The sequence below is a fragment of the Pseudophryne corroboree genome, chromosome 5 (genome assembly GCF_028390025.1).
Source record: "Pseudophryne corroboree isolate aPseCor3 chromosome 5, aPseCor3.hap2, whole genome shotgun sequence".
Taxonomy (NCBI): Eukaryota; Metazoa; Chordata; class Amphibia; order Anura; family Myobatrachidae; genus Pseudophryne; species Pseudophryne corroboree.
The window spans coordinates 70,296,764-70,315,458 of NC_086448.1; the positions used below are offsets into that span (position 1 = coordinate 70,296,764).

The 18,695-nt window shown below is 45.3% G+C and overlaps 1 protein-coding gene across 1 annotated transcript in view; it reads left to right on the forward strand.

Moving 5' to 3' along the window:
- The first annotated feature begins 17,272 nt into the window (after window positions 1–17,272).
- DLX5 (distal-less homeobox 5) overlaps window positions 17,273–18,695 on the forward strand; it is a 7,358-nt gene continuing 5,935 nt past the window's right edge. Inside the window, exon 1 of the mRNA XM_063921351.1 lies at window positions 17,273–17,788. Coding sequence (XP_063777421.1) covers window positions 17,416–17,788 — 373 coding nt within the window. The 5' untranslated portion in view covers window positions 17,273–17,415. The remainder of the gene's footprint in view (window positions 17,789–18,695) is intronic.

The following is an 18,695-nucleotide window of genomic DNA, read 5'->3' on the forward strand; positions in this document are numbered from 1 at the left end:
CCCACGGGACATTGCAGCCTGCAGGTTGGATGGCGGGACAGTCACCAAAAGTGGGACTAAAATCCATCTGCACACTCACGTCATGCCCTCGGAACACTTACTCTACGTGTGAACACCCAACGGCTGCCCAGTTACACCCACTCTGCCGCCAGTGGAGAAACAGCTGAGATGTGTACATCTGTGAATCGCCTGAAGCTTCTGAATGGTGCACATGCTGGGTGACGGAGCAGGCACAGCGACAAATATGGCAACATCCGTACTTGCATGCAACAGGAATCCAAAAACATCAGGAGCTGGAAGCTAAGTACAATTATTCTGCAAGTGACTGGAATAATATAGAGATGAGCATACACTGACAGATTTGCTAGACATAAAATGATAATAAGTTAATCCCTAATCATTATCTGCTTAAGATCTTATCATATTTTGAAAACTTATTAAAGCTTTTCTTGAAAAGTAAACAAACAGTAACTTCTTATTTCAGGATCTAGACTTTCTTGGGCGTATGTACGTCCTCTAAGTATTTGGCACATAACACAGTGCCTAAATACTGTATACTTGTTATTTGGAACTGTTTTTAGTAGAGATGTACACGGATCCTTATGTTTTGGTTTTGCCAAGACCACCGTCAGTGTTTTAGTTCTGTTTTTCGGTTGTGGCAAAACCACCATAAGTGTTTTGGTTCTAATTCAAATATAGTTTTGGATTTTTTAATTTATTTTTGAAAACAGCTAAAATCATGTAATTTGGTTCCTATAGCATTATTAACATCAATAAAAAAAATAATTTCCAGTAATTTCCTGCCAATTTTGCACCTTGAAATGGCACCTGAAAAATTTCCGAAATGCAATCCAAAACACGAAACTTGGATTTAAAATCTAAGATTCAGCACTACTGGAAGATCCAAAACTGGGACTTGGTTCAACTGGGAATCCCAAAAAATCCAAAAAGGGCCCCTAAATTCAGATGGGTTTGGGTTTTTAAAGAACTGAGGGGCAGATTTATTAAGTCTGGTGAAGTGATAAAGTGGAAGGTGATAACGCACCAGCCAATCAGATCCTAACTGTCATTTTTTAAACCCAGCCTGTAACATGGCAGTTAGGAGCTGATTGGCTGGTACTTTATCACCTTCCACTTTATCACTTCACCAGGCTTAATAAATCTCCCCCTGTACCACACATCTCTAGTTTTTAATGTACAATCAATTGGAAACTGTCAAGGTGCTGTTAAATACACACAAAATTATTATTATCAAAAGTGGAATTATAATAGTAATTTTGTGCGGATTTAAGAACGTCTTGAGCATTTCCACTTTATTGTACATTGCATTTGTGGTTGTTTATTGGGGACACCCGAACATACTGTCCTTTAATATTATTTCTCTAGTTTTAGCATACCTCCCAACTGTCCCAAATACAGCGGGACATTCCCACTAATTGGACACTGTCCCGCTGTCCCACCTGTGGGCCGCAGTGTCCCGTGGGCAGGGCGGGGGGGGGGGGCAGATTGGGACAGCCAGTGATCACCACTGCTCTGCAAATCAGCCGTTGATCACTGAATAAATGCACGGCATCTATCAGTGCAGGGAGGGGAGCAAGGGGGCGTCCCAGCTGCACAGGGAGCACGCACCCGAAATTACAAAAACGGGAGCGGGGTGGCATTAGGCTCTGCCCGAGGCCCCGTCCACTCCTCCCAGGCCCTGCCCCATTTTTGGACGTGGCACAGCAGGTCCCGACTCATTTGAGTCGCAAGTTGGGAGGTATGGTTTTAGACAGGATTACTTTAGAGCTAAGTCTGATATTGGCGCATGTATTGAACAGAAACTTCAATAATAAACACCCATATATACAGGGTAAGAACAAATATTAAGTAATACTCTTCATCAGGCTGCAGCAAAATGGGCTAATCCCAGTCAGAAGCAGCAATAGAAACGTACCTGGTTTTCAGCGGGTACAAATCACAGACACTTGCAGCCTGATTCTGAGTCGTACACTGACCGTGGTTGGGCAGATGCGGGTGTATCACTGACCCAGGACGCCATGTTCAGATGTAGAAACTGCATCTGCCGGGTGGTACATCTACAGAACCACCGAGACATAGGTGCAAGGCACTGCAAGTGGGCATCTAATAAAATTGTATGTGCCATTGGCATAAGATGCAGAATCAGGCCCTTATGTCGCATTTCCCCTATGTCTGTGTTGTCAATTATTTATTTTATGTGCAACCGACACATTTGCTTTTTTGCATAAAGAAACATTAGAAAACTGCTCTAATACAGGTTGCATTACACACACACACGCACACACACACATAAACTTAAACGTACTAAGGTGCCGCGGCTGTGAATTCACACTAATGCACGCTACTGAAAGCTGCAATATACTCTGGTAAAGTGGCTGTACTGGGACTCCGGACTAACATACAGTATGGCTGTGCTGTCTAAAGTGACTTTGTATAGTGGGAACGCTGCATGCTGCGCTGTACTCTTCTGTAAATTGTACTGTTTGGTGTGCTTTACCCTAGTGTGCTTTGTTCACGTGCATCTATAAGCCCTGTGATCCATGCAGTTTTAACTGAGCTGCAAGTTTAAAAATAGAAAAATAAAAAATACTGTATATCTATCTATCTATTTTTTGTACTGTTTGGTGCGCTTTGCCCTAGTGTGCTTTGTTCACGTGCATCTATAAGCCTTGTGATTCACGTAGTTTGAAATGAGCTGCAAGTTCAAAAATATTCAAATATAAAAGTATCTATTATTTATGCTGGTTGGTGCACTTTACCCTAGTGCACTTTGTTCATATGCATCTATAAGCCCTGTGAACTAGACAGTGTGAACCGAGCTGCAAGTTTAAAATAGAAAAAAAAAAAATATATATATCTATTGTTTGTACTGGTTGGTGCACTTTACCCTAGTGTGCCTTGTTCAAGTGCATCTATAAGCCCTGTGATCCATGCAGTTTAAACTGAGCAGCAAGTTTAAAATAGAAAAATTGAAAACTATATCTAATGTTTGTACAGGTTGGTGTGCTTTACCCTAGTGCGATTTGTTCACGTGCATCTATAAGCCATGTGATCCATGCAGTGATCTGCGAGTTGACAAAAGGATAACAATCAGTTTAGAGAAGAACAACCAATACTAGCGCAGCAGCAGCTGCTGCCACCAGTCATGATGCTGACACTAGTCCAGCAACGTCATCTACTAAAGCCGGTGCTCAAAGGCATAGTGGGTCTAAGGCAGGGCATCTGAAATAATTTAAAAATATACAGTGTTAAAGAAAACAACACCTCTTATAAAGGGAAGGTTTGGTGCAGACAAAAATAAAATTGACAACATGCCATTTACCACACACAGTTGCAACGAAAGACTCAGGCCTAGGCCTTTATTATTATTTATTACTTTATTATTTAGTGGTGGTTCTGCATCTGCCAGTGGGGCATCTTTGTCTGCCTCTCATAATGATGAAAGACCTTTTCACTTAGAGTCTAGGGGGGTCATTCCGAGTTGATCGCTCGCTAGCAGTTTTTAGCAGCCATGCAAACGCATAGTCACCGTCCACGGGGGAGTGTATTTTCGCTTTGCAGGAGTGCGAACGCCTGTGCAGCAGAGCGCCTGCAAACACATTTTGTGCAAAACAAGACCAGCCCTGTAGTTACTTATCCTGTGCGATGATTGCTGCGACGAGTGACACGGTAATGACGTCAGATACCCGCCCAGCACACACGAAAACGGTCAGTTTACAGCCAGAAACGCCCTCTTCCTGTCAGTCTCCTTGCGTTCGGCTGTGCGATTGGAATCGTCGCGAGAACCAGTACAAAACCACAAAGGACTTTGCACCCGTACGACGTGCGTGCACATTGCGGTGTATACGCATGCGCAGATTAGCCGTTTTTTCCACTGATCGTTATGCAGCGAACAACGGCAGCTAGCGATCAACTAGGAATCACCCCCCAGAAGAGGTGTTAAAAAATGAAAACCACTAAGGCAGTAGAACAAACTGTGTTCAGAACTGTCACACATCCCTGAGGAGAGTCTAGGGGTGTCCACGTTAGCTATTAGTGAATCTGACATTTCTCACAATGTCCTCAAAGAAAAGCTTCTTATGCCTCCTTGCACCATTTTTGCATCATCTGCACATGTGGGGAACAGTACAAGTAAAGATAGTAATGCGTACATAATAGAAATTGAGGATGCTTGTATGAAAGTGGAACAAGATGAGGAGGATATGTGTGTACTACTACTATCTGGCACAGAAGATGAGGATGTTGTTTGTGTAAGCCAGCCACTAGTGGCTGCAGTTCTTGCCTGTGATAAAAAGAAAACCATTGTGATGTCTGGGCATAAGACCAAAAAAGCCACCTCTTGGATGTGGAAATATTTTTACCCAAATCCTGACAACGTTTGTGAAGGCATCTGCTCCAGTTGTGAGGCCAAAGTTAGTAGAAGCAGTGTCCGTAGCATTTAGTAACCTCCTCTAAATGATTATAAGATTATATTGTAAATAACACCATCATCATTAACCTCCTCATTACTGATCAGAGGTAGTCCTTCCCCAAATTTTTTTGGTGCGGGTCTAAACAAACCAAGCACTTCTGCCACAAACGTGGTAGTCCCTGTTGTTAAACTGTACGTGTCCTATTTAACATCCAACATAAGGGTGGGTGAGAGAATCCAAGGACAGTTCCATCTTGCAACACTTTTCATTTCTGCCACTGCAATGTTTAATAGATGAGCTACAGTAGAAACTGCAGTGTGTTTGCTCCACTGCTATGTCGCTTGGTTATCAGCCAGCTTGCTGCAGCCTTTGGCCAATATTGGTGAAAACAATATTGTAAGCTGTGAGGTGGTCAAAATTGACTGGAAATTACTGGAAATTAATGTTACTGAGGTTAATAATACTCTAGGAACAGAAAAAAAGACCCAAATTATATAATTTTATCTTTTTTTTGTCAACTTTTGAAAAGAAATCCAAATTCAAAACCATTCACGGGAGTTTGGCAAATCTAAATCTAAAGCCGTACAATGAATCAGAGCCAAATCCAAATTCAGCTAAAATGTTCCGTCGCACGTCTCTACTCGCAGCATAATCTATACCTGTGGGATGAAGAGGTGTGATATAGAAGATCTACAGTAAATAGATAGACAGTCATTAGGTCAACCCCATATGGTTGACATGCATTAAGTCGACAGGGTCAAAAGGTCAATGGGTCAACAGGGTCAAAAGGTCAACAGGGTCTGAAGGTTGATACAAAAGAAAAGAAAAGAAAGAAGACTCTTGGTTGGTGCACTCTTAGAGTGCACCAACCAAGAGTCTTCTTTCTTTTCTTTTGTTTTGTATCTCTAAGCTACTACAGACTTTTGGTGCACCACCAGCAATCTGAATGTAATAGCAATCCAGCATATAATTTGATAACGCTGGTTACGTTTATCACTTGTATTCAACCTTGACTGGTGCGCAGTCACCCCCCATTTTCTTAAATAGGGTCAGAAGATCGACAGGTACGAATGATCAACAGGGTTAAAAGGTCAACATGGAAATGGTCAACAAAAAAGGTTGATGCAATAGCTTTTTTGTGTCATTTTCTATGTTTCACAGCATGTGACCACAATTATGGCAAGCGTATAACCACACGGGCTCGCTTTGCTTGCCACATTTCCGGCAGGTTACTATTCCTAATCGTAGTGCATGTAGATGGTAAATCAAGCAAAAGTTGAAAAATATTTGAAAAAAAAAAAAAAAAAACTTTTGTCGACCACATGTGTGTTGACCATTGTCAAGTAGACCTTTTGAACCTGTCAACCTTTTGACCATGTCGACCTACTGCATTCCGGTTATATAGTGTTGACCTATTGACTATCTATCTAGACAGTGTAGATCTATCATCCGGATACCGGGACGAAGACAGCACCTATTACTGTCAGTGTTATGTACTCATTAGTCCTATCACCGCTATCCAGGGCTGTAAGTTCATCCCAGTCGCCTGGAGGCCAGTTGGAGTTTGGTGCCCACACTCCCCCTTTAAATAAAAAAGGGGAAACAAATATGATGTGCTTCTATCTATCTATCTATCTATCTATCTATCTATCTATCTATCTCTCTATCTATCTATCTATCTATCTATTTACAGAATTATATAATTTACACGATTTACAGAATTATATAGATGGAGCCCATTGAATTGGCACGGCTACAGCTACGCTGTGTGACAATGGTCGGTGGGTCAGGGTCAGACTCACGAGATTCAGCCGTCTGCAGCATGCAGAATCAGCACTCACCAGTGAGTCCCATCTCTCAGTCCAGCAGCAGCGGTGGGTGCACTGTTGCTTGCTGCAGTGCAGGCGCAGTGGTAGTAGGCGGAAGCCATCCTGTCTCCTATTGCAGGTGTTAGCAGGGCTCCTGGGACAGAGACAATTAACTCTGCAGCAGCAGCAGCAGCGGGTGTGACGCAGAGCTCCGTTGGAAGAGCAGCAGTCACACTTGGATCCTGCTGTGAACCACACAGGTGCTGCTGTACTGCAGGTGCCCCTTCAATGCTTGGAGCCCAGAAGCAGGCATCTCAGTGGCGTAACTACTGACCCCGCAGCCCTCGCGGTGGCTTGGAGGCGCAGGGCTGCGGGGGGCGCCGCCACTGATTTAACGCAGATTGACATGCGGACGAGCCGTCCGCATGTCAATCTGCTGTCTCCCTCCTTCCCTAGCCGCTGCTGTAAGGAGGGACACGGAGGGCACAGCGCGCGCCTCTCCTGTGTCCCTCCTGTGTCTCCGGCGGGTCTATTGAATGAAGTGCCTGTTCGTGAGCTCTGATTGGCTCACGAACCGGCACTTCATTTAACACACGCGCCGGAGACGCAGGAGGGACACAGGAGAGGCGCGCGCTGTGCCCTCCGTGTCCCTCCTTACAGCAGCGGGGAACAGGGGGGAGCTGTACCTGGCACTGGGGGAGGGGGAGCATATTTGGCACTTCGGGGGGCATATGTGGCACTGAGGGGGCATATGTGACACTCGGGGGTATATGTGTACCTGGCACTTGGGGGGGGGGCGACATATTTGGCATTGGGGGCATGTGTGTACCTGGCACTGTGGGGGAATATCTGGCACTGGGGGCATATGTGGCACTGGGAACACAGCCCTAGCAACAAGCATTTTCCACTAGCAACGAGCATGACACCCAGTGCATGAAACCCCTGGCAACGAGCATGACACCCAGTGCTTGAAACCCCTGGCAACGAGCATGACACCCAGTGCATGAAACCCCTGGCAACGAGCATGAAAACCCCTTGTACCGTGCATGGAACCAAGAGCATGAAACCCCTGGCAATGAGCAGATAATTTAAAAGTAATTAGAAGCCTTACTGTAGGACTTAATGTGTAATGGGCATTGCGGTGTGTGGCATAATGTATCACGGACATTGCGGTGTGTGTCATAATGTGTCACAGGCATTACGGTGTGGGGCATACTATATCACGGGCATTGTGGTATGTGGTATAATGTCTCAGGGGCATTGCAGTGTGGCATAATGTATAACGGGCATTGCGGTGTGTGGCATAGGGTATAACGGGCATTGTGGTATGTGTCACAGGCATTACAGTGTGTGGTATACTATATCACGGGCATTGTGGTATGTGGTATAATGTCTCAGGGTCATTGCAGTGTGTGGCATAATGTATCACGGACATTGAGGTGTGTGTCATAATGTGTCAGGCATTACGGTGTGTGGTATACTATATCACGGGCATTGTGGTATGTGGTATAATGTCTCAGGGTCATTGCGGTGTGTGGCATAATGTGTCACAGGCATTACGGTGTGTGCATTATTGTGTGTGGCATAATGTCTAAGGGCCATTGCAGTATGTGGCATAATGTATACTGGGCATTACTATAAGGAGGAAAAATGACAAATAATGTAAGGGGCATGAATCAGGATTATTTTTTTTTCCTGTGGTGGCTAACGTCTGGGCGTGCAGGGTGCAAAACTGGGGTATAAGGTAGTCTTATCCTGCAATACCACGCCCCTTTTGCAAAGCCATGCCCATTTCAACTAAGCCACACCCCTTTTGCGGGGCGCACACGTTCATCCCTTTACTAGTGCCAATTATGGGGATTGGGGGGCGGAGAATTTTTTGGCATGGGGGAGAAAAATTTCTAGTTACGTAACTGAGGCATCTTCATTACCTCTGGGAGTTACACCCAGTGTACCCTCGTAATGCCCATCACAGAGTCCTGCTCCAGTGTACCCTTGTTGTAATGCCCATCACTGAGTCCTGTGCAAGTAAATTAACATCATGTCTTATTCCAACCTCCCCTATTTTTCCTTTTAGGTTGTAAGATTGTTATTATTATTATTTCCAGACTGGATTACTGTAATCTCCTCCTAACTGGCCTCCCTGACAATTACCTCTCTCCACTCCAGTCTATTCTCAATGCTGCAGCCCGGCTCATCTTCCTCACCAAACACACTACGTCCACCTCCCCTCTCCTACTAGCCCTTCACTGGCTTCCCTTCCCTTTCAGAATCCAATTCAAACTTCTCACACTCACTTTCAAAGCCCTCATCCACTCCTCTCCCACTTACATTTCTGACCTTATCTCCCTTTACTCCCTTTACTGTCCCATCTATATCTCTGACCTTATCTCCCTTTACTCTCCCACCCGTCCTCTTCTCTCTACTAATGCACACCGACTCTCCTGTCTTCTGATTACCTCCTCCCACTCCTACCTCCAAGATTTCTCACGTGCTGCTCCCTTTCTCTGGAATTCTTTACCTCTCCCCCTCAAACTCTCCATCTCCCTACAGAACTTCAAACGGGCTCTTAAGACCCACTTCTTCACCAAACCCAGCCAAATCTCATCCTAACCCTCTGTCCCATGCTCGGTCTACCCCATCTGTGTCACCGCTGTCTGTCTGTCCCTCCCCTTTAGAATGTAAGCTCTCACGAGCAGGGCCCTCTTCCCTCATGTGCTTATCCTTTTCTTACTTTAATAATCCTCAACTGCCCAAATCCTGCAGTTTTTTGGCCACTTGGAACTTATCTCTATGTCGTTTACTGATGTAGTTATGCTTAGTTACCGTGTACTTGTCCTATATTGTCTTCAACTGTGTCACTGTTTTCCTGTTTTGATTATGTGCATATGTACTCTGTAATTGGGCGCTGCGGAACCCTTGTGGCGCCATATAAATAAAGGATAATAATAATAAATAATAATAAGATGTGTATACGGTTAAAGTACCGGCTGTCTGGATCCTGGCAGTCAGGATATCGACGCTGGAATCCGAACAGTACTGGAAATGCCCAAGCTCGGTATTCCTATGCCGCCACCTGAGGGGGAATATAATAGTGTTTTCGAATTGCAGCTGCGACAATATATGCGTCCATCCATCTCTAGTCCAGGCCCAAATTAAAAATTGTTTGTGAGATGGAGGGGATGAAGCACTAATACTACTGACCACCAGGTGGCAATGGTGCATATATTGTACACTGTAATTTGTATTTCATACTAGGGAAAGGTTTGTATTTACCCTACAGTTGTTGTACCTGTTGGGTATTCTGTCGTTGCCCATACATTACTCACTGATGTTTTTTCCGCCCCCCCTCCCTTACATACATCATTATTATTAATTTCATCATTTTTTTTTTATTGCACCAACAGTCATTGGTGGTCATTCCGAGTTGTTCGCTCGCTAGTAGTTTTTAGCAGCCGTGCACACGCTATGCCGCCTCCCACTGGGAGTGTATTTTAGCTTAGCAAAAGTACGAACGAAAGGATCGCACAGCGGCGGCAAAGTTTTTTTGTGCAGTTTTAGAGTAGCTCCAAACCTACTCAGCGCTTGCGATCACTTCAGACTGTTCAGTTCCTGTTTTGACATCACAAACACGCCTGCATTTTTCCTGGCACGCCTGCGTTTTTTCGAGCACTCCCTGAAAACGGTCAGTTCACACCCAGAAACGCCCACTTCATGTCAATCACTATGCGGCCAGCAGTGCGACTGAAAAGCTTCGCTAGACCCTGTGTCTAACTACATTGTTCGTTGTAATAGTATGACGCGCGTGCGCATTGTGCCGCATATGCATGCGCAGAAGTGCCATTTTTTAGCCTCATCGCTGCACAGCGAACTAATGCAGCTAGCGAACAACTCGGAATGACCACCATTGCCCCAATAAAGCGTACTGTGTGTTGTCCATAGTGACACAAACAGGTGTCAAAAGTAGATTTAATGTCGGACTGGTTTGAAATGTGATTGAATTTTCTCAGTTTAATGGTGCAATCAGAATTTGTGGCTTGAAATTGTGACTTGTGTTGACTGTAAGTAGCGTTTGAAATTTATTTTTAAACACTATTTAAATAATAATAATTACAATAATAACTATTGTGTTCATAGTTCAACGTTTGTATTTGTGATTCGCCATTCAGTAATTAAAAATGTTACAGTGTATCAGTGTAGGCCCTTATCTGTACAGCGACGAGCGAATTGTCTCCAACGCGTTCAAACAGGCTGGATTATCTAACAGACCAAAAACCTGAGAAATTACAAATCATTTTCTAGTTTTTGTGCCAATTCAGCAAATCAGTACGAGAGACAATAAGCAGAACGTTTGTGCATGAAATGTTGCAGAAACATTGAGAACCTGAAGGAAACCAACCGACGATGCAGTCACCTTGCCGACGTTCTTAATGTCAACACCAAAATATCGACAGTTGTGATGACGATAGCGTTGAAATATCAACATGGAACATGCAGACATCTGCAGAATGTCGTCATATTCACAGTGTCGAAATGTGAAGTGTCAACAAGTTAAATGCCGACATAAGGATTAGGCTGCAGGAGTAGAGGGTTGGGGTTAAGCTGTGGGGGGAGGGTTAGGGTTGGGCTGCGGGGGGGGGGGGGGTTAGGGTTAGGCTACGGCGGAGGGTTAGGGTTTAGTTGCAGGGGAGGGTTACGGTTAGGCTGTGGGGGGAGGGTTAGGGTTTAGTTGCAGGGGAGGGTTACGGTTCGGCTGTGGGGGAGGGTTAGGGTTTAGTTGCAGGGGAGGGTTACGGTTAGGCTGTGGGGGGAGGGTTAGGGTTTAGTTGCAGGGGAGGGTTATGGTTCGGCTGTGGGGGAGGGTTAGGGTTTAGTTGCAGGGGAGGGTTACGGTTAGGCTGTGGGGGGAGGGTTAGGGTTTAGTTGCAGGGGAGGGTAACGGTTAGGCTGCGGGGGGGAGGGTTAGAGTTTAGTTGCAGGGGAGGGTTTGGGTTAGGCTGCGGGGGAGAGGGTTAGGGATTAGTTGCAGGGGAGGGTTTGGGTTAGGCTGTTGGGGAGGGTTAGGGTTTAGTTGCAGGGGAGGGTTAGGGTTAGGCTGCGGAGGAGAGAGTTAGAGTTTAGTTGCAGGGGAGGGTTAGGGTTAGGCTGCGGGGGGAGGGTTAGGGTTTAGTTGCAGGGTAAGGTTAGGGTTAGGCTGTGGGGAGAGGGTAAGGGTTAAGCTGTGAGGGGGAGGGTTAGGCTGTGGGGAGAGGGTTAGGGTTTACTTGCAGGTGAGGGTTAGGGTTAGTGTGCGGGGGGAGGGTTAGCGTTTAGTTGCAGGTGAGGGTTAGGGTTAGGCTGCGGGGGAGGGTTAAGGTTTAGTTGCAGGGGAGGTTAGGGTTTGGCTGTGGGGGGAGGGTTAAGGTTTAGTTGCAGGGGAGAGTTACGGTTAGACTGCAGGGGGAGGGTTAGGGTTTAGTTGCAGGTGAGGGTCAGGGTTAGGCTGCGGGGGGAGGGTTAAGGTTTAGTTGCAGGTGAGGGTTAGGGTTAGGCTGTGGGGAGAGGGTTAGGGTTTAGTTGCAGGGGAGGGTTACGGTTAGGCTGCGGGGACAGGGTTAGGGTTTAGATGCAGGGGAGGGCTACGGTAAGGCTGTGGGGGGAGGGTTAGGATGAGGGTTAGGTATGAGGATAGGGGTTAGTGTACCAGAAATCCGCTTCACCTGAAATCGCTGTGCCAAGACGACGCAACTGCACTGCTGCAGCAGAACTAAGTTAAGTGATCACCCCACTGATGGGACCCACTTTGTTATGCAAAGTTGTACGTATCTTGCAATGCACCCCACCCCTGTCGATATGCCCTCACAGATATTTGCCTATGTTACAGTCCAGTTACACCTCCTCAGTTTTAAGTGACGTTGTAAATGAAATGTGTATGACTCTGTACAGCGTGTCCTTGGATATGCTCAGTTCCAGTGTGCAAATATGCAAGATACGCTCCACCTCAGCGACATATGTATAATGAGCCCAGGGAAGCCCACAGCGCACATCCTGCATCCAAGTGTAACACTCACCTCTAGGGAATCCCACATCAGCGGTTGCAGTGCTGCACAAATCACTGGGAAAATGGCATGGGAAAATCACCGGTAACATGGGGGGTAATCCAGAGCTGATCGCTGTGCTGCAAATTACACTGTCCTGCGATCAGATAGTCACCACCCAGGGGGGGTGAAAATTAGCCCCGTGCAAGTGTGCGATGGCATGTGTACGCTGTGCGAAAATTCCCCTCAGTCAGTGGACAGCTGCAAAACCGTTCGCATCACACTCACCATCTAATGTTTTTCCCATTCTGTGCAGTGTGTGCAGTCTGTGTGTAGCTCAATACTTACTCCTACAGTGCGATGAGAACAGGCTGATCTGGGCTGGAGCTGACGTCACACACCCTCCCTGAAAACGTTTGGACACGCCTGCGTTTTTCCAGACACTCCAAGTAAATGGTCAGTAAACACCCACAAATGGCCTCTTCCTGTCAATCTCCTTGCTAACGCCCGTGCGATTGGAATTTTTGCACCATCTTGTCGCTGCAATTCATCACTCATGCACATTGCGGTGCATACGTATGCGCAGTCATTCTATAATCAGCCGCTTTGCGAGAAAACGCACTGCAGCGATCAGGTCTGAATGAGGCTGATGACTCAGAGACCTACGTATGTGCCAGAGCCTACTCACCTGTACCGGCCGGTAGAGAGAAGGGGGTCCATGCTGAGACTGAACACGGGCTCCCTCCTCTCTGTAACATGCATGTCTGATGACCATGCATGCGCAGTAGCGCAGCCAGCCCCGAAGCAGAAAAAGGATCTCATTAGCAATCACTTTACTTTTACATATCGTAGAACGGGCTTGGACCCCTGCTCTTGCCTGTGGATTTCAATAGATTCCAGCGATCCATAACTCCTTATTGCTGCAATAATCAGATATAGGAATCAGGGCAGTCAAGAGCCAGGATGGGCCCAGGTACTTTTAAAGGGGTGTGGCATAATCACAGGAGGTGTGGTCATGTACCCTTAGAAAAAAAATACTGAAAAAAATATAATTAGACCTGGAGCATTTATTAATGACATAAGCCTGGTGAATATTTGTTCCAACTTTGGCCGGATACAATCATGGCAGTGAACACCAATCAGCTAAAACTGGATAAAATCTGCACCATTAGGAAATCACTCTTTATGACCATAGAATTGTGTATTGTATATGGCCAATTTCCTGTGGAAGGAACGGATCCCTCTTTGTCCACTAGGTGGAGCTCCAGCTGCATAGTAACACACCCCAGCGAGTTTGCTCTGTACATTGAGTTATATCAATCCTCATACGTGTCAGTGCCCAGAGACATGTAACTCATCGGAAATGAAGTGACAGTATTACCCATCTGACTTTTACTGCCGAAGATACACATCGCTGTCACACTGAACCACAAGGATTCTGCCAGACTCCTGCTTACAGACTGCCTGAAACTTGCTCCCCCAAAAAAGGGGTCACTCCCATTAGTCACCATCAGAAGACTGTGCGGGTGAACAATGGTTATATTGTAAACTGCAAAACAGACAAAAAAATGCTTCAAACCGGATGCACTAAAAGAGACTGAGAAACAGACGACAGATTATTGGGGGGAAGAGGGAGCAAGGGGGGGGGGGGGGGGTAGGGCAGGGTAGGGGTTTAAAAAGTTACTTGGGAACAATTTGCTGATTTGTATGTCCCAAAATCCGGACTCTGCACAGCTTAGTCTATACAAGCACAACGCCCCACAGCAGTCTCTGCAGCTGCTGCAGCAGCACTGCAAGTCCCAGCATGCTTGATAGTGCATTCTGAGACTTATAGTCCCACAACATCTGGGGATCCATAATCATTTTATTCCTGGACCTGCTGACAGTGTAGAAACAGCAGCCAAATCAATGATTAAGCAGTAATGTATTGCAGTCCAGAAGTAGGGCAACAATTGTGATAAATGAATGTAATAATTGCATTTGGGAGCATCGTGGTAAATTCTGCTACCATTATTATCTCCCTATATGACATACAATAAATGTTATAAAAGGTCAGTTGTTAGTGTCTTGTGTGATAAGTCTGATATACTACCACCCTAGGAGGTTCTGCTGCCAGAAGCCCCTGTATAATAATATACCAGTGTGTCACACGTCTGATAATGATTGGGGGGGGGGGGAGTTCCCAGGTCATAGAAAGGAAAGACAGAAATGATCCATGGGCTCTTTTAAAGTAGGTTTTTACGTAATACTATCTAGTTGTGCACCAGAAATATATAATCTAGAGCAATATGTGGTATATATTCTATTAGACGCAGGGGTATATGCGTGCATTGCTTTACTGTGCAGACTAGCAGCTAACCAGTAGCTCTAGAAACCACTGTGGAACTACAGATCTAAGCGTGGCCTGTCTGATGATACCGCATGTTGTTTGCCTCTAAGAATATATATGTATGTATGTATGTATCTATCTATCTATCTATCTATCTATCTATCTATCTATCTATCTATCTATATACATAAATATCTCTATCTTGCTATATATATATATATATATATATATATATATATATATATATATCTATGTATGGGTAGATAGATAGATAGATAGATAGATAGATAGATAGATAGATAGATAGATAGATAGATAGATAGATAGATAGATAAATAGATAGATAGATAGATAGATAGATAGATAGATAGATAGATAGATAGATAGATAGATAGATAGATAGATAGATAGATATGTAGCGACATATAAAGATAGATATATACTAGATAGATAGATAGATAGATAGATAGATAGATAGATAGATAGATAGATAGATAGATAGATAGATAGAGATATTACCAAATAAATACTTCCTCGCATATTGCACTAGACACATATGATTGGGAGCCTTGCATATAATCCGCAGATCAGTCATATAATAATCACTGTATATAGAATGTTCCCATCCAGCCCATCAGTATAGCAGCAATGTGACACGGGATAACCGGTGCGGGGTGACACGGGATAACCGGTGCGGGGTGACACGGGATAACGGGTGCGGGGTGACCCCGCAGTACAGAATCAGACATTATCACTGTTATGAAGGTAAATAATGAATCAGCTCCTGAGCTACATACAAGTAACACATCACACGTAGTAACACCGGGGTAGGATGGAAATCCCAAATAAGCAGAGGAGATGGGTAAATGTGAGTGTCTAACAAGCTACACACACCGTGTCTATACACATACATTGTGTTACTCAGCGCTGCAGCCGTGTTCTGCTGTGTGTTCGTGCACCCAGTGGCACTGTTAGTTGTTTGTCTGATGTTTGATGGTTTTCTTCTAAAAGAAAAATTCTAAAATAAGACAAAACTTTTTGGGGGTATTTTTTTTTTTAAAGAAAATCATCAGAAAGACACAGAAATGTAAAAAAAAAAAAAGACAGAATTGTGTAGTGTACTGTGTGTTTGTTTTGTGCAGTGAGTGTGCAGGGTATGTGTGCTGTGTAGGGTATGAGTGCAGGGTATGAGTACTGTGCAGGGTATGTGTGCTGTGTAATGAAGGTGTACTGTCCACTGTCCAGGTTATATGATATGTACTGTGCAGTGCATGTGTGTACTGTGTAATATGTGTGCACTGTGCACTGTGCAGTGTCTATGTACTGGGTATGTATAGTATACTATAATGTGCAGGGTTTGTGCACTGTGCAGTGTCTATGTACTGGGTATGTATACTGTGCAGTGTCTATATACTGGGTATGTATACTGTGCAGTGTCTGTGTACTGGGTATGTATACTGTGCAGTGTCGGTGTACTGGGTATGTATACTGTGCAGTGTCTGTGTACTGGGTATGTATACTGTGCAGTGTCTGTGTACTGGGTATGTATACTGTGCAGTGTCTGTGTACTGGGTATGTATACTGTGCAGTGTCCGTGTACTGGGTGTCTATACTGTAGTACAGTGTCGGTGTACTGAGTATGTATACTGTGCAGTGTTTTGTGTACTGTGCAGGGCATGTGTACTGCACAGTGTATATGTACTGTAACTGTACAGTGTACTGGCTGCAATATTGGGTGCAGGAACATATACAGCATTGCAGCTTGGTCATAGGACAGGTAATTACCATTCCTGCTTTAGATGATTGTCTGTCAGTGTTTGGAGAAAGTAACGTATTTGTTTCAATAAACAAAGTTGCCTTAATAGTCCGGGTGGTTGTGTTGATCGTTAACCAAAGTCGTATAATTAGTGAATTTAAATGACACCAGGTAGTGACAGCAATGAGGAAAGAAGGAGGGGTGGAAGGGGGGGGGGGGGGGGGGGGGTAATAGCGTTTTCTGAGCTGTGCATTATAAGCCGTGTTTGACAATATAATAATAATAATAATAATAATAATAATAATAATAATAATATTACTCAACAGCATATTAATGGTATTATCAAAACAGAATTGATTATTTAGTAACAGTCATTTTCCCTGGCTGTCATAAGTAGTGAAGTTAATTGAAAATGTATCAGTGATTAATTGTAATTGTCACCATGAAATAAACCTGCAATAAAACTCTGATATTACTGGTGTGCCCTGCTGCCATTACACCACTATGGATATGTATTAATTATCTCTCGTAGTCCGGCCAGGTTGCTGCCCCTGGGAAGTTGCTGGGCACTGCACTGGGGGACCCCGGGCTGGCACTGTTGCTGGGCACTGCACTGGGGGACCCCGGGCTGGCACTGTTTTAGGGACCGTTTTTAGTTTTCCCTGCACTATTATTATTATTAGTTTGTGAGGTTGTTGTTGTAGAGCAGCTTTGTTGTTGTGAACTAGTTGGACGGGTTATAGGGTGTTGCTGTCGCTTGTGATGCTCTGTCCAATGGCACCAGATCCACCCTGCTGTGCGTAAGAGCGCAATTATGGATTTAACCAAGCCCATAGTGAGCCCCAGCCAGCCAGCAGTGTCTGCACACACAGCCAGTCACTGAGCCCTCCTCCTCCTCCCTCTCCCCCCTCCTCCTGCTGAAACTGGCTGGATCACTCAGCGAGCCTCAGAGTCTCGCACTAGTTTGGAGACAGTTCCAGCAGCACCGGTATGGCTCTCTGATCCTGCTGCCTGCCCCTGACTGAGCATCCCTGTCCCAGCAGCAGCCTGATCCACAGCCACCCCCCAGAGCATGACAGGGGTGTATGAGAGGAGGGTCCCCAGCATCCGCACCAGTGACTTCCACTCTTCTTTCCAGTCGCCCAGCATCATGCACCATCCGTCCCAGGACTCCCCCACCTTGCCTGAGTCCACAGCCACAGATTCGGGTTACTACAGCCCAGGAGGGGCTACTGCTCACCCGCACCATGGCTACTGCTCGCCCACCTCGGCTGGCTATGGGAAGGCGCTGAATGCCTATCAGTACCAATACCATGGGGTGAATGGATCTGCTGGAAACTACCCTGCCAAAGCCTATGCAGAGTACAGCTATGGGAGCCCCTACCACCCCCACCACCAGTACAGTGGGGCGTATAACCGGGTGCAGGCACCCAGCAGCCAGCCAGGTAAGAGGGGCACGGTGGGGAGGGGGATAAGGGGGAGTCTGCGCCAGAGGCGCAATCATGTGCATGGAATGTTGACGCAACATGGAATATGCTCAGCCAGACTGCGGCACTGGTGCTTTCCCTGTGTGTGTGTGCTGGAGTCAGCCCCCCTGTGCCCCCGGGTGTCTGGGCGGGTCAGCTATTCGTGGCTGCGGTCCTCAGCAGTCTCCAGCAGCCCTAACCCCACGTCTCCGTCTCTTCCTCTCCCCTTTCCATTTATAGCTCAGGCGCCGCCAGTCAGCACCGTAACTAACCGCAAAAGTCTTTCCAAAGAGCCCAAACCGCGCAAAGGAAACATCTCACACATCGCCCGCGGCGGTAGAGGCTAGGCGGGCGCAACTCCGACTGTGCGCAACGCCGACCGGGCGCAACTGCGCTGCCTAAGGGGCAAGCTGCTACAAGTGCCAGGCGTAGGGAGAGGAGGCACTGCGAGGAGACTTTCTGCTCTGCCCAAAAATAAAAAAATATCTATCTATATAATTCTGTCTAATCTATTTATCTATAAATATTCCAACTAATAGCCCATGGAATTAATATAACTATATAAAAAATGAGATTAAAATAATAATAATAATAATAATAATAATAATAATAATAATAACAACAATAACTAATTCACACACATACACACAAAACTATATATATACACACACACACACACACACACACACACACACACACACACACACACACACACACACACACATATATATATCACACTGTATATATCACACACACAATATATATATATATATATATATCGCTAACTATATATCACACACACACACACACACACACACACACACACACACACACACACACTTGCACATATATATGTATATATATATATATATATATATATATATAT